This window comes from Musca domestica, unplaced genomic scaffold (assembly GCF_030504385.1).
Source record: "Musca domestica strain aabys unplaced genomic scaffold, Musca_domestica.polishedcontigs.V.1.1 15, whole genome shotgun sequence".
NCBI classification, from domain to species: domain Eukaryota; kingdom Metazoa; phylum Arthropoda; class Insecta; order Diptera; family Muscidae; genus Musca; species Musca domestica.
Genome location: NW_026712207.1, coordinates 11,001,622 through 11,022,932, shown reverse-complemented (window position 1 = coordinate 11,022,932; position 21,311 = coordinate 11,001,622). Strand labels below are relative to the sequence as shown.

Genomic DNA, 21,311 nt, shown 5'->3' with positions numbered 1-21,311 from the left:
TTCGTTCGGAAACTAGAGTGATTTCCACAGAAGGACAGTGGGACGGACATCGCTAAATCGACGTATAATTTTATGCCGATCAAGAATATATATATACTTTGTGGGGTCTAAAATGTATATTTCGAGGTGTTACAAAGGGAATGACAAACTTAATATACCCTCCATACTATGGTGGAGGGTATAAAAATATATATCGGAGCCAGGTTCCACAAAATGGGAAAGTATGTCCCGAAATTCACTTCATTTCGGCTGATATTAGCAATTATTTGAACAATAAACCTGAAATCGGATTAAGGATATATATGGCAGCTATATCCCAATCTTAGCCGTTCTCGATAAAATTTAGCAGAGGTATTTCCGACCTACCAAATGTCATTGTTGTCGAATGCATATCACGAATTTGAGGGACTTAAGCACCAAATCGGATGAAACATACAGGGTGAGATGAAAAAAAAAAAATTGTAACCAACTTCACTGCTGACATTTCTATGCCACTCGTCCTACAGCTGTTAAAATTATTCCAGTGAGAATTTTTTGGTGAGAATTTTCCAGAAAAAAGTTATTCGTGATGGAATTCAAGCGTGATAGTGTGATTTTTTGTATTTAGCTGGAAAACCACAATGGGCTATCGTTAGAGAAATCCAGCACTTAAATGTGAATAAATCTTTTGTGCCTCGTACCATCGCTCGTTACCATGATACTGGTAGCGTAGCCCGACTTCAAGGAAGTGAACGGAAGAAAACAGCAACATCAGCAGAAATGGTTCGAAAAGTAATGAAGCGACTTGATCGAAACACGCATCGTAGTGGTCGAAAAATGGTTCGTGAGCTGAACGTATCGCAATATTCCATTTGGCAAATATTGAAAAATGAGCTCGGGGTAAAGCCATTGAAATTCCAAAAAGTGCAAGAACTTACACCGCTACAGAAAGAAAATAGACTCAAAAGAGATAAAAAGTTGCTTCGCTTGGCCGAAAGTGGTGAACTGCCGAATTTGGTTTTCTCTGTTTCCGATGAGAAAACATTCGTTGTCCAGCAGTTTGTAAACAAACAAAATGATCGTGTGTAATCGACCGTGGCATCACAATAAATGCCGAATATTATTGCGAAAATATTCTGGAGGGTGTATCAAAGCCTTGGGCACTCAAACATTTTGGCCGCGGACCTTGGACATTCCAACACGACTCAGCATCAACGCACTCAGCACGCGCCAAGAATGTTTACAAAATGAGGTTCCTCGCTTTGATTTCCATCGCACAATAGCCACCAAAACTCCGGATACCAATCCGTTGGACTATTGTGTCTGGAGTATTTTGGAAAGCAAGGTTGGCACTAAAAAATACCAAAGTGTCGATCACGTCAAGCAAGCACTTCGCCGGGAATGGGGCATAAACCGCAGAGCAACATTCGGGCAGCGTGTGACGGTTTCATTGGCCGTTTGATGGCCAGAATTCGAACAAATCTAAACTTATTCTAATATATATATATATATATATATATATATATATATATATATATATATATATATATATAGATATATATATATATATATATATAGTTGTTATTTCTGTTAACAAAGGAAGGAAATATCACGAGCTGACTCATCAACTTTGTCGACAGCTGTACCTCAGCCTATGGTACCTAAATACCAGTTTCGTATTTTATATAATTTCGGTGTGCTATTATACCCTAAACATAAGTTTGATTTGCCAAAAATTTGTAACAAAATTTCGTGTATCAATCTTCCTAACTCCCCAAGTTGAGTCGATCCAGCTATCTGTGGTCTTAGTCCGTAGGTCCATGTTAATTTGTAATCAATTTTCGATAAATGTTGCATGGAGTTACGGTCAGTATTGAAGCCTATTGTTGGGGAAGATGATCACATAATATTAAGGGGATGAAATTATTTTTTTGTGCCAGCCTTGCTTTCCGAAATACTCCAGACACAATAGTCCAACGGATTGGTATCCGGAGTTTTTGGTAGCCATTGTGCGCTGGAAATGAAGCGAGGAAGATCATTTTGTAACCATTCTTGGGTGGCGGGTGCTTAGTCCTGTTGGAATGTCCAAGGTCTGCGGTCAAAATGTTTGCGTGCGCAAGGCTTTAAAACACCCTCCAGAATATTTTCGCGATAATATTCGGCATTTATTCTGATACCACGATCGATAAATAAAAGCTGAGAGCGACCGTCGGCTGTTATGGCGGCCCCCACCATTTATTTAATCAACTAGGCTTATTGTTACTATGCTCCATGTATCTGAAGCATAAATCTGCATACCCCCCCTTCCCCACCCCAAATAAAAACACCAATTGCATTTTTACATTGTTTTTCTTTTTTTGAACAATTTTATTTTTTTGCATTTTCAAGTTTTTCGTCGTTCGAAGAAATGTGAATTTCTTCTTCATCCTCTTCTACTATTAAATTAACAAAAAAAAATACGTTGCGATTTCATTATTAATGAAGTAGATTCTCTTTTTTTTTGGGGATTTTTGTTGTTTTTCTTTTGAATTAAATAAAAACTATTATCTAGAAATTAAAAAAAAATATATGGTAATGATAATAAAACAAAAATAAAAATTATTTTAAAATACAATTACGTAGACAATAATGAACAACATTTCACATTTCTAAATACGATATTAGGTAGATAGGGTAGATAGACTTAGAGCAATAGCTTAATCTCCTTCGTTTTGATGATGGCGTTGTCGCATCGATACTGACCGGGGGCGTGATAGTTGGTAGGTGGTAAAATGGTAGTTGTTTTTTTTTTTTTTTGCAATGCTGGTCGATATTTATAGATGTTTGTTTGCATTTTCATTTCTTCGAATACTTATTAGATTTAGTAACAAATTATAATAATATAATAATAATTACAAGCATATAATAATAATAAAAAAATAATAAATGACAATTAAACAAAATAAAAAGGGGGTGTGGCTAGAGAGAAAGAGAACATTTTTTACAAAGCGAGCGAGCGATTTAATGTTAAAAACAGAAAAAATTAAAAATTAAACAAATGTGTTTGCATTCGAGTTAGTAGAACAGGAACTCTGGGAGTATGGGAGGAGGTAGGAGTGGGAGGATCAGGAACAGGATCAGGATGTAGGGGATACAGGATCTGTACGGGCTGGGATTGATTGCATTTAGGGCGAGACACATCTGGGCCATGGGAGTGGGATACTGGATAGGAAGACGGGAAAACGGGAACAGGACGGGATTGGGATGGGAGTTCGTTGGGGGGGAAATCCTTACTCAAACGTCGTGTGTTGTCGTCTTCAGCAGCTATGCTAGCGCTAGATTTAATTGGTCGTTTCGCTTTCTGTCGTATCGTTAGTTTTTGTCTCAGTTGCAACTCTCTGGTCCTCGCCATTGTTTATTACAGATTGTACCTCGTCCGATTGTTTCAGATCCTTTTCAACAACTAATGCCGGGACTTCTTCTACCTCCTTGGCAACATTGCTCGCTTCTGCATTTGAACCAGCAGCTTCTTCTACGGTTGTGGCTTCGTCTTCCGGGGCGGCAGCGGCATCGGTTTCACGTTTCTTGTGACTGTGATCGGGTATATTTTGTGTACACGAACAGGGACACATACACTGATCTTTGCGGCCACCACCGCCACCGGGGAATATCGAATTCAAACTAGAACCGTAGGGGAAGGGGGCAGGTTGTACACCCAGGGGCAAGGGATCAAATGCATGTTGTTGTTGTTGTTTATTGTTCAAATTCTCTTGGCAATTGGCATAGGCCGCTTCGGGCAAAATGACTACGGGCATAAAGGCAATAATGGCACCCTTGGGAATTTTGTCGGGCGCATAGAAGGCCGGATAACCGGGCACTTGAGGCACAACGGGAATTTGTTGCAGAAAAGCCATCGAGTTCATTATGTTGCCAAAGTGAGCCTGACCAGCAAAGCCGCTTCCGGTCGTGAATTGTTGTTGGAAATGATTGGCGTTGAAGGAGTTAAAGGAGGAACTGCTAGGATTGCTATTGGAGTTGAAGGATGTCGATGAATGAGCCTTGTCAGCTTGGCAGGCACAATTGTTCGCAGTTGTTGTTGTTGTTGTTGTCTGGGAAAGAGTGGGATGGAATGTTACATTCTGTGGCTGTTGCTGATATGCGGTACCTGTCTGTTGTGTCTTAGTGGTTGTGGTCTTGGTGATGGTCTGTTTGTTTTGGGTCACCTGTGTCTGTGTGGATGGTGTCTTGCTAACGGTCACCGTGGGCGTGTAGGTCTGGGTTTGGGTTTGTGTTTGGAACTTTTGTTCGGGTGTGCGATTTATGAAGGCATTGTTGCTAACATAGTTACCGGTGACTTTTTCGGTTACCTTTTGGAAGGGTTGACCGCCAAAGGTATTGCCGGAGGTGATCGAGGTGGTTGTGGTGGTGATTTTGTTGCCACCACCAAAACCACTAGCGCCTCCGCCGCCTCCACCGCCACCTGAGGTGGTGCTAACCACCTTTTCATAGCCAGCCGTTTGTGGCGGCAAATAGCCACTGGTAACTTTGTTGTTGTTGTTGCTATTGTAGTTGTTAGTGCTTGTTGTCACGGTCACCTTACTGTCACGGTCCTTGTTAGTATTCGTGCCGTATGTGGTTGTTGTGGTCTTGTCAATATTCAAACCTGTTGTTGGTATTTTGTAGTTGTTATTATTACCATTTTGATTTGTTGTTGTTGTCGTCGTCGTTGTAGTTGTATGGGTCTTAAAGTACTTGTCCTTTTCAGTTGCGACGTCCGGGACCTTTGAGTTGCCAATAATATTGTAGGTGTTTTTGTTGTTGTTGTTGGCGTTTTGGTTCGTTGTGGTAGTGGTAGTCGTGATTTTGTGTTGTTGTTGGTTGTGGTAGGAGGATGTGGGAGTGGGAGTGGAAGAAGAAGGGGGAATATAGGTTAGTACTTGATCAAACGTTTTCTCATCATAATTATTTTGATTCTTTTGATTGTTGTTGTTGTTGCTATTGTATTGATTTGACTTATTACTATTGGTATAGGTATTGGTATTGCTATTACTATTGCTATTGGTATTGGTGGTAGTGGTATATGTGGTGGATGTGGTTGTGACCTTCTTTTGTGCACCATCATTACTATTCACCGTATAATTGGACACAAAAGCGGTCGGTTTGTTGACCGAGGCTGGTGGTGTTGGTGGATTGATGCTTAGAGAGTATGATTCGAACTTATTACTAGTTGGTGGATTGTTACCCTTTGGTGGCAAGTAGCCATTGTTCTGGTATGTCGATTCCCTGGGATCATCTTTTTTGGGTGGTAGATAGCCTCTGTCACCGCCGTTGGGTGGTGGTGGGGGTTGTTTTCCGGGAGGTCCTGGTGGGCCGGGACGGGTGGGACCGGGTGGTCCAGGTGGGCCGGGTCTGTATGGGCCTGGTGGTCCTGGTGGGCCAGGTCTGGTGGGGCCTGGAGGTCCTGGTGGGCCAGGTCTGGTTGGGCCTGGGGGTCCTGGTGGGCCGGGTGGTCCTGGTCTGGTTGGGCCTAGTGGTCCGGGTGGGCCGGGAGGTCCGTATGGGCCACCGGGTCCTGGTTTGGTTGGTCCATCAGGTCCGGGTGGGCCTGGGGGTCCAGGTGGTCCGGGAGGTCCTTTTCGAAAGAGAACAAAGAAAAGTTAGTTGTGGTGTTATTGGCGAATGTAAAGTCATTTTATTTTACCCTTTGGTCCACCAGGTCCTTTAGGGCCGCCGGGTCCCTTAGGTCCGCCTGGACCGCCGGGGCCTTTGCCGCCGCCATCACCGCGTCCGCCTTCACCGCCCTTTCCGCCATTACCGCCATAACCTCCATTGGGGCCAGTTACGTGCACATATGGTGGTGCAGGTGGTCCAGTTGGTCCTTCAATGTGAACATATTTACCAGAATTATCATGATAATATTTACCCTCTTGAATGCCTGGAAAAAGCAAAAATTTCACAAATAATTATCATCCAGGTCCATTGGTGGGGAGAGGGGCTTAAGTTCAACTTACCTTTATATCTTCCATCTTCATATTTACCATTATCTAAATTGGGTTAAGCAAAAAAAAAAAGTAGGACAATGGAAAAACAAAAAAGAAAAACAATTAGTTCAATTGCCAGAAAATGGTAATGGTTATTCGGTTACTCGACTACTTTACGGCTACAAATACAATAACAAGATTTTTTTTTTACTATTGGACTAAACTAAGTACGAAACTAAGTAGGTTATGGTTACACAAGAAAAAAATTAAACGTCATTATTGTCGATTAAACTACAAATACTGAATACTGGTTATTGGTTACCCATTACCTACAGTAAGCCAAAAAAGCATAAGCCCAACACCATAAGCTTGACCAAAAAAAAAGTAAACCGTCCAAAAAATAAAGACAATTTCCCGTTTCCAAGGGTATGGGTTAGTAAAAGCCCTGAAGGAAGGCTTTCCGGTGGGGTGAGGAGAGAATGGAGCATGGAGCATAAAGTGCAGGATTAATTTACCAAGAGCTGGAGAACAAATTTGATACTCCAGAGAGAAAAAAATAGAAAATAAGAGAGAGAGAGAGGGAGAGAGAGGGAGAGAGAGTGAGGTATAAATAAAGTGATTGAGAAGTTCAAGAGTAATGTGAGTTGGGTGTAATTGTGGGCAACAATTGTCAAGTGTAGTGTGCATAGGCATGTGTGTGTGTGTGTGTGTTTGTGTACTGAGAACAGGTGAGAAGAAGCTTATGATTTTGTTTTTTCTTTTCTTTTTTGTTGTTGTTGTGGTTGTGGTTGTGCATTCAGGGGGACTCGGTGCTTTATATAAAATATATATAGAAGAATATAACACATGATTCCCATGTATTGAAGAAAACGAAAATTGACCTCAAGACAAATAAAAAAACAAGGGGGAAAGTGAACAGAGTCCCAATAACATTAAAACCATCGGCATATATAGGCATTTATAGATTTATATAAAAAATGTGAGAATATATATGTATTTAGGAAGAGAGAGAAAGAGATATAGAGAGTAAATATTCTTATGCAAGAGTGTGCTTGAGCAAAAATAACAAAAAAAAAAATTGCAGTGCCTGGAAAAGTGACCCTAAACGATATAATCCCTGCTAGAGTTATGTGGTCCCCTAAGGTGCTATTACGGTCCTGGTTTTTTTTTTTTTTGTCTGTGCGTCGTCAACAATTTTACAATTTCTGTTTTTCTTTTTACAAATTCTGTTCTCAAGCTGAAAATAAAAGACAAACTCTTAAAAAAAAAAATACAAAATATAAATAGCTTAGTTCCTATCTAAAATAAAAGACAAAATAAAAATTATTTTGAACCGGAGCTTGGATACATACACACATTGTTACACATCATATATATAAGAGAGAGATACATACAAGAGTATATTTTAATAGCCTTAATATTGCTATTGGTTACATGGTCCAGCAAGACATAGGTAGGTAGGTAGGTTGGTAGGCAGAGATATAGCCAGTGGATCCGGCAGCGGTTAGATTTCGTTTTGGTGCTTAGGTTAGTGTGGGTAGTGGTGTGTGTGTGTGCATGTGGAAATTGTGGTGGATAAAAAAAAAGGACAGGTTTGGGTATCGGGAAGAGAAATGAATATAGTATGTTTATATATTTGGTTTGGGGTAGGTTTTAGAACTGAAAGTATGGTGCTTCGGTAGAATTTTTTTGTTGCTTTTGTTTGGTTTCAAATGCACATTTGTTAGTTAGTTCTTATATGATCCAGGTGCCGCGGCAAGCTTGAAAGCATTTTTTTTTTATTCTTAAACATAGTAGTAGTTATATAAAATAAGATATAAAAGGCCTAAGGGTCCGTTCGGCTAACTTCGGCTTACTATGTACAATGTGTATGATTTCGTTCGTTCATTTATCTTTTTCTTTTCTTTATCTAGATGTAGTCCAAGCTCCGTTTTGTTTGATTTATTGACTTGTATGTATGCTAACCTTGGGTGTATCCGATGGCCCCAGGAAAACCGGTCGATGCCTGTCCTTCTAGGTTACCGCCTGAATATGAGCCGCCGAATCCTGCGCCTTGACCAAGTTTTCCTGGGGTTCCCGATCCCGATCCTTTTCCAAAGCCAGTTGGGCCGGGAGGACCTGGTGGACCAGGTGGGCCAGGAGGACCGAAGGGGCCTTTGGGACCATTTGGACCCTTGGGACCATTTGGACCGTTGGGTCCAAAGCCGCCATTACCTCCGAAGCCACCATTGCCTCCATTGCCACCGGCTCCACCATGTCCTCCTTGGGCGCCAGTCACATGAACATATGGCACTGCAGCTGGTGCACCACCGCCATCTGTAACACACAAACAAACCATGTTCTAGCTCCATTCTACGTTGCTTTTTTCGCTTTTTTTCAAAATCTCTCACTGTAATTTCCGGTATTGTAGCTGCCAGGCTTCAGTGCCGACACAACCTGGTTCGACGACGATTGCAAACGGGAGGCACCATCATCCAATAATCCTGTGCCCTTGCCGGCACCGTATCTATGGATTTGGGGACTCTTCTGATCGGAACCCTTGAATACCAAATTCGATGAGCTCGAGAATCCGGGAGCAACGGGTTTCTACAATACATGATGAGGGGTTAAAATTTCTAATTCTTTGGCACCGCGACGGCCATCTTACATTATCGACAAAGATCAACGGGATATTGGGGCGTACACCACCTTCGAATTTACCACAACCAATGGGGAAATACAATTCATCCCATTGCAGCAACACACCGGTGCTCTTGACATTGGGATCGTTGGTGGGTGGATAGGTGACGACAGGTTCCATGGGTGTGACTGTGCGATAGCCATGGGCATCGGCTACATAGTGAGTGGCGCGCAATACTTTGTAGGGATCGATGTGACCGTAACAGCCGTAGGTGACACCATCAGGACCGCGGGTCTCGTGATGGAAATTGCCGGTCTTGCCGATGTCATATCCGTAACGGTAGGCGTCTTTTGGTTGGGTAGTTAAGTTAAGAGGTTGGTTTTGGTTTTTGTATTGTTTTTAAGGTAAGGGTAAGGTCAATGAGTATCAAACAGAGTAAGAGAGAAAAAAATCCTATATAAACTGGATATAAACCTAACAGCCCTAGCCTCAGCTATGATTTGAGAAAATGAGGAAATTTTATGATCTGGAGGAAGAAAAAAAGTACAACAACACTGACACTGCTCGCATAAGGAAAAGCACAGGATATTTGTTTTCGGGTGGTGGGGGAGGAGGTTTTTTGGGGGGAAAATTACTCTTCTTTTTTCGAAGGGGTTTTTCGTTGAGGAAATGCTTCTTCGTTGGTTTTGTGGGGGAGGAGGGAGGTGTTTTTTAGATGGGTTAAACTGTAGGTAGTAAGGAGGTGTTTTGGAGAGGTGCTTTGTTTTTTTGGGGAGGGGAAAGGGGAATAAGGGATGAGTATGCGAAGCTTTGTTTATGTACGAGTACTACTTAGAACTTCCATTGACAACATACAGGTTACATATTATACAAAGAAGATACATACAATAGAGATAAGGAAAAAAGACAGGTATTAGGTATAGGATAAGTTGGTGGTGGTGGTGGAGGAGTAGGAATAGGAGTAGGTGGAGGAATAGGAGTAGAGAGCATAAAAAAGTGTTTGGTATTAACTAGCAATTTTTGGTTTGGATTGCTTGTTTGCTTAGTTGTTGTTTTTTTTTTTTGGTATATTGTTTTTGTTTTGAGTGGTGGTGGGGGGGTTTGTTTGTTTGTGGTGGTGGTGGAGGTGGTTGTGGTGGTGGGGAGTAGAGAGAGAGAGGAATAATATTTACAAGTCGAAACGATCTGTGGCGATCTGTTTTATTGGTTTTGATTTTGGTTTTTGGTTTTAGAGATGGACGATAACTGAGTTTTGATTACTACTGCATTTAAATGGCTGGCGCTTGCGTACTTGTGGCTGATTTTCAGTTTGTTTTTATTTCGGTTGCTTGGCATAATTTTGTTTTTTGGCTTTTAATTTATTTTCTTTTGTTTGCTGTTGGCTGGCATCTAAAAAAAATATTTGTTGCTTGCCGCTAGAGTTTTAGTAGTAAAGCTACAGAGTTGTTTTGTTTTAGAGATAAATATTGATAAGGAAATGAAAACAATTTATTATTTTAGATTTTGAAAATTTTTTTGAGGGGGGATATCAGGGTTATGTAGACAATTCTGGGTGGACTACATGAAACAACAAACAAAATACCAAAGGATACAACAAAACTACTGGAATTTAAGCTATTTGAGCTGAGCGGGGATATTCGCTCAAACCATTTAGTATTGGAATTACAAAAAACTAAAAAAGGATACTAACTACCAAATAAAATTGTAAATGGGGATATTCACAAAATTACAGTTTTACGCCAAAAAAAATATGAACTACTAAAAATAGTATTTTTTTACTGCTGCCAAAAATGTTTAAAAATCAAAATATTTGGTTAATAATATCTGCATAATTAAATGCAGATTAATTTTTGGAGATGTTATTAATTGGTTTTAGTGGGATCCATGATAATTAGGTGGTAAAGGGAAGGTTAATGAAATGAATTTTCTACAGAAAAAAAAAATATAAAACAAAACATCAAACTAAAATTGTGGTTAGAGGAGGAGAATGATACAACTACTACAAAAGGAAATTTATTTTTCTACATTGGTTTTGTTGTTGGTTTTCTAAAGGAAAATTAATACTGTAACGTGCTGACTCTCATCCAAAATATATTTTAGTTCACATCACTATAGCTTTATTTAATTTATCATATTAAATTGAAATGAAATTACTTTAATTATATCACTGCTATTTTTATGATCATGATTGTTATTATTTCCATTATACTCATTTGACAAAATCTCATTTTGCTATAATTATAGTTTCACTCAATTTGTTAATGAAACACTCAATTCGTAATTTTGCAACAACAAATCAACATGTAATCCATTTATGTTTTCTCTTTGTCTTATTTTGATCCCGTTAACTTTATTTTGTTACATTGTAATATTCCTATAAGTAACGATGATCTGTCGATATTCTGGCATTCTGCTTGCGAATCTTGTTCAATAAAGACATAATAAAATAAACATACCCGCTTTTAATTGGTGATAAGTGGGGAAGTAATTATAAAATTATATTCCTTAATAAATAATATTACGTTTGGAAGATATTCAGATTTGACGTATAACGTCTGTCAAGAATTCTTTCACATAAATATAAGTAGGCGAATTTGACGGAAAACGTCTGTTCAGCCTCTTCATAAAAGTAATTGTAATAAGCCGAAAGCAGAACCATCTCATGCTCATCCCCTCATATTACATTGGCGCCCAACTATAAAAATCCACATAATTTGAAGACGTTGTTACAGTTTGTAGTTGTTGTTTGGAGATTTGTTTGTTTTATTTGTTTGTGGGTACAAAAGAATTACATCGAGATGATTCGTCGCAGCCCCAGAAACACGCCAAACACTTCAGGCAATAATCATGCATCGCCTTCAAATGGTGATTTATCAAATCCACCTAGGAGAAGTCCACGTACCACCACAAATACTTCTAATGTAGCTCCTTTAAGTCAATTTTCTGCTCCAATCCGATCAAATAGTGACCCTAATTCTGCGCAAAATGTGGATGTTGCACAAAACCCTGGTAATGACATACCGAATCCGCTATTGCGTAACGAAAATGTTTCGCCGAATGTCATATTGTCAGCTCAATCTTCTATGTCACAAACTAGCACAATTGTCGATAATAGTAGCCTTTCTAACAACAACCCCGTAAACGTTACACTTACCCAGGACCAATTTCATCAACTTATGAATAACGTTAATGCAAAAACAGAACCAAAAACCACTTTTGTTAACTGTAGTGCAAGATTTAACGGTGGCCGTAACACGACGAAAGTGGAAGGTTTCATAGCCACAATACTCGTTTATAAAGAGGCCCAAAATGTATCGGATTATTTAGCATTAACAAGTTTTCCGCTGTTATTGGAAGGTTATGCATCCACATGGTGGCAAGGAGTCCAACATGAGGCTAAAAATTTTGATATGGCTATTGATTTTTTGCGCAAAGCATTTTCTCCCCCAAAGCCCGATTGGCGTATATTTGCAGAAATAACGCAGGATAAGCAGAAAATTCTTGAATCCACCGACTCATTTATATGTCGAAAACGTCGACTTTTTGCTCAACTGTCTGATAGATTGTCAGAAAAGACTATGATCAACATAATCTTCTCTCAACTTAATGTGTTCATAAGGGAAAAATTATCTAGAGATGATGTAAAAACGTTTCAAGATTTGCTTCATAAGGCTAGAGATATTGAAATGTTTCGTGAAGAAAATAATATGCCTAAACCGAGGCCCGAATCGTTTGAAAGACCTAATATTCGATGCTCCTTTTGCCGAAAGAAAAATCATACAATTGATACATGCTACAAAAAGATAGAATCGGACAGGAGAGGTAATACCAAAGAACGAGAACAGGCAATAAATTGCTACGGTTGCGGTGCAGCTGGCTACTTTAGAGCGAATTGCCCAAACTGCAACAAAAACAAAAACACAATAAATAGTCCAGAAAAATTGGATTTTAATTCCCTTTCCACTACCATTGTGGGCAGAAACGTACCAACAGTTGTGATCAATATAGATGGTATGGACGGCGAAGCGTATTTTGATACGGCAGCCCGAACCAGTGTAGCAGGATATAAACTTTTTCAAAAGCTTAAGGAAAGAAAGGTCGAATTTCAAAGTGTTTCGGCAGAAATTATTTTAGCTGATGGAATACCTCGGCAGGAAACAGTATTTTCCACAATAGTCAAAATTCTCATTGGAAAACGTTTCAGGAAAATACGCTTTATATGTTTACCCAAAGCTAAAGATAACCGAACACTGATTGGAATAGATTTTATGGAACAAGCTAATATTGTTTTGGACCTGGCAGATAGATGTTGGCATTTCAAAGATGAGCCCAATAAAAATTTCGAGTTTAAAATGAATAACCCTTGTGAAATACGTTCGATACCAATAACACATACCAACATAAAGGATCAAAATGCAGTAAATAGTTATTTATCACTGATCGAACAAAACAATGCAACCACCTCTAACAACGTCACAGATTACTCGCCTAGATCTATAAATCGAATTTTTGAAGACTCTGTTCCCCAAAACTATCAGCCACAAATTGATTCCAAATTATTTCCTCCCATGAAACGAAGAAGGGATTCAGTTGACATTTTTGAACTAAATGCGTTTGATTTCGTTCTGAAGGATGATGAAGGAACAAACTTGTCCTTACAAGAGAAAGAAGTCATTGAAAAATTGTTAACAAATGTAAAGGAAATTTTTGAAGACAAAATGGATACGGTCCCATATATTGAACATTATATAAATACGGGTAATAATGCTCCCATATCATGTCCTCCTTACAGAATTTCCCCAGCCATGAAAGAAAAACTAAAAATAGAGATTGATGACATGTTGCAAAAGGACATTATTGTAGAAGGGGAATCGCCATGGGCTTTTCCTGTCGTCATTGTTCCAAAGAAAACTGGAGGAATCCGAGTATGCGTAGATTACAGAAAATTAAATGCCATCACAGTAACTGATAAATATCCTTTGCCTCGTATGGATGACTTATTACATGCAGCTAAAGCCACGTCGTACATGTCAACCCTAGATCTAAAATCAGGTTACTGGCAGATAAAATTGGCTGAGCGAGACATGGTCAAAACTGCGTTTACTACACCGTTTGGGATTTATATTTTCAAAAGAATGCCGTTCGGACTCAAAAATGCTCCGGCAACTTTTCAAAGACTTATTGATAAACTCAGAAACAGTCTGCCACAAGTTTTAATTTTGGCTTACATAGACGATATTATTATATGCTCTAAAACTTTTGAGAGTCATATAAAGGATTTAAAATTGGTTTTCGAGAAAATACAGAAATTCAAGTTCCAACTTAACCGTAGTAAGTCTTTCTTCTGCAGGTCAGAAGTTAAGTATCTTGGTCACATTTTAACGGCCGAAGGACTGATGCCAGATCCGAATAAAACTAGCGCTATTATGCAAAGACCACGCCCGAAAAATATAAAGCAAGTGTTGTCTTTTCTTCAAACTTGTTCGTGGTTCCGACGTTTTATCCCAAACTTTGCTAATATATCGAAACCAATATCTAAATTAACAAAGAAAGACGCAAAATTTATTTGGGGGGAAGACCAGCAAAAATCTTTTGAGACATTAAAGATGATGTTGTCGTCTCCTCCAATCCTGAAACAAGTCAGTGAAGATAAGCCATTCAATTTAAAAACCGATGCTAGCGATTATGCGCTTGGAGCAGTTCTGATGCAGGGGGAGAAAGAAGATGAACACCCCATAGAATATGCCAGCCGTTTGTTGCAGCCTGCCGAGCGTAACTATTCGACTACGGAGAGAGAAGCCTTAGCGGTTGTTTGGGCTGTGAAGAAATTTCGGGGATACATTGAAGGTTCCACTATAAATGTTCTTACAGACCACCAACCTCTAAGATGGCTGTTCTCACTAAAATCACCAACAGGGCGTTTAGCAAGGTGGGCTCTAGAGCTACAATCATTTAATATAAAATTTGGATATACCCCTGGAAAAGAAAATGTTGTAGCCGATACTCTCTCTCGTCCTCCCTGTCCGGTAGAAACTCACACTGATGTTAAATGTGAATGTTTTTCCATATCAGTAGATTTCCCCACAAAAGGTGCTGCAAATGTACGAAACCTACAATTGCAAGACGGCGATATAAAACATATTATAGACTCATTCGAAACCAATGATGATAACGTGTTGCGACACACAGGCCGTGGATACATTCTGGTGGATGGTGTACTATACAGATACTGTTCTGATCAGGATTCTGAATTAGGACAGTTGGTTATTCCAAAATCTATGCGTTCGGATATATTAAAAAGATGTCATGACGACCCATTGGCAGGTCATTACGGAATTGAGCGTACAATTAACAGGATTACGCAAAATTACTATTGGCCGAGAATGCGATCTGAAATAACCAAATACGTCAAAGAATGCCCGCAATGTCAGCGTTATAAACCATCAAACTTAAAACCGGTAGGTCTCCTTCAAACTGTATCAAGTAGACAACGATTCGAAACTATTGCCATTGATCTCGTTGGTCCATTGCCACGTACACAAAAAGGGAATCAGTGGATTCTCGTAGTAGAAGATATTTGCAGTCGTTGGGTGGAATTGTTTGCAATCAGAGAGGCTACTGCTGAAATTTGCTCAAAAATCATATTAAATGACATTATATTGCGTTACGGAGTCCCAAGACGGATACATACAGATAATGGTCCACAGTTCATATCAGCGATCATGCAGAAACTGACATATTGCTTAAATATACAACAATCCTTCACCCCTGTGTATCACCCGGAAGCTAATCCTGTTGAGAGGAAAAATCGTGACCTAAAAACACAACTTGCTATATATGTAGGCACAGATCATACATCCTGGAATTCCAAACTTTCTTCGATTCGTTTTGCTATGAACACTGCTAATTGCGAGAGCACAGGATATTCTGCAGCTTATTTAACATTTGGTCGTGAATTAAGGAGTCCATTAGAAGTAAACCTCGATTTAAAAGCTGTTATTCTGTCCGAAAATTTTATACCTCAAATAACTCCTTTTTTGTTGAAAATGGCAACTGTTATGGAAAAGGCTAACGAATCGGTTGAAAAATTGCAAGACAGAAACAAAGCTTATGTGGATTCAAAGCGTAGAAAAGGTCAAGATTTGGAAATTGGAGACAAAGTTTTAGTGGCGACACACGTTTTAAGTAATGCTGATAAAAATATAGCTTCGAAGTTCGTACCCCGAAGAGACGGTCCATATTTAATAACCGATAAAAAAGGTTCCTCGTGTTTCATTATTTCATCCATCGAACATCCTGAAATCCCTATGGGAACGTACCATATATCTCAATTAACGAAGTATGACGGTAAAACTGATAAACCAATATACCCACTAAGAAAGAGAGGTCGCCCAGCTTCAAAAACAACAAATCCAAACAATAATATACAAATCTTCAAAGACAAACAACAAGACTGTAACACTACAAATAGTGCAACAAACAATGAGGAAACTAAAAGTCGTTCTGAAACCATTGATTGCACTAGAAGAGTACTCCGCCCACGGAAAAGATGACTTAGATCCTGCCACATCGTCGGGACGACTTCTATGGCAGAGGGGGAGGTTGTAACGTGCTGACTCTCATCCAAAATATATTTTAGTTCACATCACTATAGCTTTATTTAATTTATCATATTAAATTGAAATGAAATTACTTTAATTATATCACTGCTATTTTTATGATCATGATTGTTATTATTTCCATTATACTCATTTGACAAAATCTCATTTTGCTATAATTATAGTTTCACTCAATTTGTTAATGAAACACTCAATTCGTAATTTTGCAACAACAAATCAACATGTAATCCATTTATGTTTTCTCTTTGTCTTATTTTGATCCCGTTAACTTTATTTTGTTACATTGTAATATTCCTATAAGTAACGATGATCTGTCGATATTCTGGCATTCTGCTTGCGAATCTTGTTCAATAAAGACATAATAAAATAAACATACCCGCTTTTAATTGGTGATAAGTGGGGAAGTAATTATAAAATTATATTCCTTAATAAATAATATTACGTTTGGAAGATATTCAGATTTGACGTATAACGTCTGTCAAGAATTCTTTCACATAAATATAAGTAGGCGAATTTGACGGAAAACGTCTGTTCAGCCTCTTCATAAAAGTAATTGTAATAAGCCGAAAGCAGAACCATCTCATGCTCATCCCCTCATATTACAATACAAATTTTTTCTGTACATGATTTTCATATGTATATATGAGGAGGATAGGATTAGGGGTTGGGGGTTATTTGAACTTGATTTCGATTTTTTTTTTTTCATAGGGATGTTGTGATGTTTGAGAAAAAGAACTGGTTGTACTTACTGGTATCGAAGTTGGAAGAATAATATTGCTTATTGGTCGTCTTTTGATCTTTAATGTCAAGAATGAGACGACGATTTTCTGAATCTAATTTGACAGATATTGCGCATTGCACTAAAATGCAAGCGATGGCCTGGAAATGGAAAAAAATAATAATAATATAAATATATTTGGATATATAAAATAAAAAAAATTAAAAATTCAATTTGTTTAAGGAAAATAAAAATGAATGATTTTATCTCACTAGCTGTTGTTCGCCTAAACATAGGCAATGTGTTGTATATCACCGTTAAGCCAAGGGGCGCCAATGGGCACCAGATGAGAGTAAATACAAAATTTCGCTTCAGTTAAGCAATGTTAAAACACATACAATGTAAGTATAGAGCAAAGGAGAGTAATTCGAAAAATTTTCTCAAAAGATCTCTGAAACCTGGAGAAGAATTCTCAGACTATGTGGCAAAGTAGGCAATGCATAAAATGTCTTGTATATCACCGTTAAGCCAAGGGACGCCCATGGGAATCAGATGAGAATAAAAACAAAATTTCGCTTCAGTTAAACAATCTTATAACACATACAATGTGAATATAGAGAGAGGGAGAGTAACTCGAAATTTTTCTCAGAAGATCTCTGGAAGGTCTACTGTTAATAGAAGACCTGGAGAAGACTTCTCAGACTACGTGGCAACATATGAAAACATGATTTGATCTCATTAGCTGTTGTTAGCCTAAAATTATAGAATGTCTTGTTTACCACCGTTAAGCCAAGGGGCGCCCATGGGCTCTCGATGCGAATAAAAACAAAATTTCGCTTCAGTTAAACAATGTTTTAAGACATACAATGTAAATACAGAGAGAGGGAGAGTAATTCAAAAAATTTTCTCAGAGTGTCTCTGGAAGGAGACATGGAGAAGACCTATTAGAAATTGATATTCGGTATTTTGATGATTTTAGAGACATTATTCACCGGAATTGTTTCAAATTTTGTATTTGAAGTTCGAAATGGATACTACAGCCTATTACAGAAAATTGTCTGTGCAGGTCTACGTCTTCTTATAGCCCCCATATAACGGTACCTCCGGATATTCGGTATTTGGATGATTTTAGCGACATTATTCATTGGAATTGTTTAAAATTTGTGATTTGAAGTTCTTAATAGATACTACATCAGAAGACAGAAAATTGTCTGTACAGGTCCACGTCTTCGTATAGCCCCCATATAACGGTACCTCCCGATATTCGGTATTTTGATGATTTTAGCGAAATTTTTCACCGGAATTGTTTCAGATTTGGTATTTGACGTTCGAAATGGATACTATAGCCTAAGACTGAAAATTGTTTGGGCAGGTCTACGTCTTCTTATAGCCGCCATATAACGGTACCCCGCTATATATGGTATTTTGATGATTTTAGCGAAATTTTCGAGATTAAAATAATTTTATTTATTCTTTTTTTTTTTTGTAAATTGCCAAATTCGTTTCAAATGGTGGAGGGTATTCAATGAAAATGTGTTTTACATTTTTTTCTTTTTTTTGTGGAAGAAATTGGCAATGTTAACAGGGGAAAATGAAAAATGTTTTAAAAAATTTTGGCACTCATGGAATAAATTCCAATTTTAATTTTTTTTTTGTTTCAAAATTTGTAAAGATCAAAGAGCGTTTTGAATAATTTATTTCCTAAACATACCAGAGAGATTCACAAATATTTTAATTATTTTTGTTTGTTGCCATTAAAATTATGAAAACAGGAACCTGCATCAATAAATTATAAAAAAATACATACATATATATAATTTTTAAATAATTATTTTATATAATTTTGAATATTTTTGGTTTCTCCCTTTTTTTAATATTGTCACACACGAAAAACATAAAAAAAATCTGGAATTTTTTTGTTCTCTTCACAACTAGAATTTGTAGAACTAGTTGGCGTTTTCTAAGCTTGGTTAATTTGCATAACAATAAATTAAAACAAGAACGGAGGCGAAGTCGAAGTGGTTTAACTTGGTTTCCAAGATATTACCCATAATTTATGAAATTTATTTTATTTTAATTTTAAATTCGAAAAAAACAATATCATCTTTCACCTGGCTTGACATCATTTTCAGCCAGGCAGATTCCCAAAAAAAGTCAATTGGCCAAAAAGAGGAAATACTTTGTTTGTGATGTTGTGTTAACAACCAACACAATGCCAATTTGAAATGACAAATTATTGTGTTTTTTTTTCTCCCCACTTCTATCATTGTGTTTTTATTTCAAAATGTATTTTTTGTTATCTGATTTGTTTTTTGGATTTTGTTGTGGCTTCTAGTTATTTTGGTTTCTGTTATCGAAGCAATTAAAAATTGTTTGTAGATCCGGTTCAAATATATGCAAGATCTGCAAGTGTATGGGTTTCTGAGTGTTTGCAGATCTCTTTACCTTCTAAATGTCAAAATGCACTCGATTTTCATTTTTGATGTCTTTTCTCTGCGAACATCATTAGACCTGCATGGATTTTAATGAACATTATGCAAATTTGTTAATTTTGTTGTCTTTTGCCATTACTTGGCGGTTGGCTGTGTTTCTCAAACGTAAAAACGCATTTGCGTAAATGGCATTTGCAAAAGCAAAACAAAAAACACAATTTTTGGAGAGGTATCTTGCAACAACAAATCCCCTTGCAGACTAAGCAACAATTTCCAAAAAGATGAAAAAAAAAATTCAAAAGACTTTTGAAAAGCAATTATTATTGCAAGTCAATGATGCTTTGATCATCAAGTCAAGGCTTGCAAGCCAAAAGAAAAAAATCCATTAAAATTATTTAATTTTGATGAATTGTGGCAGAGATAAAGTTAGGGGGTTTAAACTGAAAATCAATGAAATGTGCTAAAACTGAATATATAAAAATTGGTGCATACTGATGATGCAGGCTGACGACAGCTGAGCAATCAAGTTTCATTCGAAATCCTGGATAAAAAATTCATTAGAATAATTTAATCCTAAAGAATTTTGGTAAAGATATGGTTGGGTTTGAAATGGGTAAGTAAGTAGATTCAATTTAAAAAATACTGCATACTTTCAGGCACAAATCAGCTGATTTGAGACAGATGATAAATTTCATGTTAGCTTTGATGTATTTTGGAGGAGGATAATTAAATGAAATTTAGTTAAGTAAAAATACAAAAACTGGTGCATGCTTTCAGGCATAGGACAATTGATTGGATACAGCTGACACCACAATTCAACACCATACACCCTTCGTAATGTATGAGGAAATTTATGATGGTTTCATTAATAGAAGACCCTCTACACCACTTGAGTGGATAGAAGACCTTATACACATGTTCTCTAGACAGAAGACCTTCTCTTAATCTTCTTTAGACAGAATCACTTCTGCGATCTGCTATAAATATAGGATCTTCTTTCAATAAAGAATCCGGTATGAATATGTCTTTATGGAAAATGCTCTTTTATAAATCTTATAAGGCTTGGAAATCTTCCACAATTATTCAGGTGACAGAAGATCTTCTAGAATCCGATGTAATCAGAAGACTTTCTACAGGCCTTCTGTTGAAAGAATATCTTCTCCAACTGATTTGCTATAGCTGGCACCATGATTCAGGTACCACCCAAGTTTCGAACCCCATAAGTCAATTTATGGACTTTTTATTGACCTTCTTCATGGGATAGAAGATATTTCCAGATCTTCCACAGACAAAAGACCTTCTATTGGACAGAAAATCTTCTTATGTCCTCTGTAATTAAAAGACGTTCTAGAAATATAGGTCCCCGTATAAATATATTCTTATGGCAATTTAAGAGGTCTTCTATAGCCTCTGGGCCTTCTGTAGTCAGAAGACTCTATTGACAAGGGTGCCTTTTACAAATCGTCTGAGGACGTAATTACTTGTTTTACTTAATTGCTACACTCCTTCTGTAGACAGGAAGATATTACTGGTATCAATAACTTGACAGATTTTCTTTGGGCAGAAGACCTTCTTTAATTCTTTAAAGTATCTTCTACAGGTCAGAAGGTATACCCGAAGATGACCATATGGCAATTTTATAGGTTTTCTATAGCTTCAGAACTTTTCACGGGTCTTCTGTAGTCAGAAGACTTTACGAAGATCATCTGTTGACAGAATATGGTTTCCAGGTCTTCTGTGGACAGGGGGGCTTTTATAGATCTTCTTAGGACGTAATTACTTCTACATGTCATCTGTGGGTAGGAGATCCTCTACACTCCTTCTGTAGACAGGAAGATATTAAAGGTATGAATACCTTGACAGATTTTCTGTGGGCAGAAATCCATCTTCAATCCTTTAGAATATCTTCTACAAGTCTTCTATTGACACTAGGTATTCCCGAAGATTTTCTTATGACAATTTTATAGGTTTTCCATAGCCCCA

At 37.7% G+C, this 21,311-nt stretch overlaps 1 protein-coding gene across 1 annotated transcript in view; it reads right to left on the bottom strand.

Annotated features, from left to right (window-relative positions):
- Positions 1–2,785: 2,785 nt before the first annotated feature.
- The window catches only part of LOC101893325 (uncharacterized), a 33,212-nt gene continuing 14,686 nt past the window's right edge, over positions 2,786–21,311 (bottom strand). The window contains exons 3-9 of the mRNA XM_059119830.1: positions 16,928–17,057; positions 8,587–8,906; positions 8,330–8,525; positions 7,905–8,255; positions 5,970–6,002; positions 5,660–5,893; positions 2,786–5,590 (exon numbers count right to left, since the gene is read on the bottom strand). Coding sequence (XP_058975813.1) covers positions 3,300–5,590; positions 5,660–5,893; positions 5,970–6,002; positions 7,905–8,255; positions 8,330–8,525; positions 8,587–8,906; positions 16,928–17,057 — 3,555 coding nt within the window. The 3' untranslated portion in view covers positions 2,786–3,299. The remainder of the gene's footprint in view (positions 5,591–5,659; positions 5,894–5,969; positions 6,003–7,904; positions 8,256–8,329; positions 8,526–8,586; positions 8,907–16,927; positions 17,058–21,311) is intronic.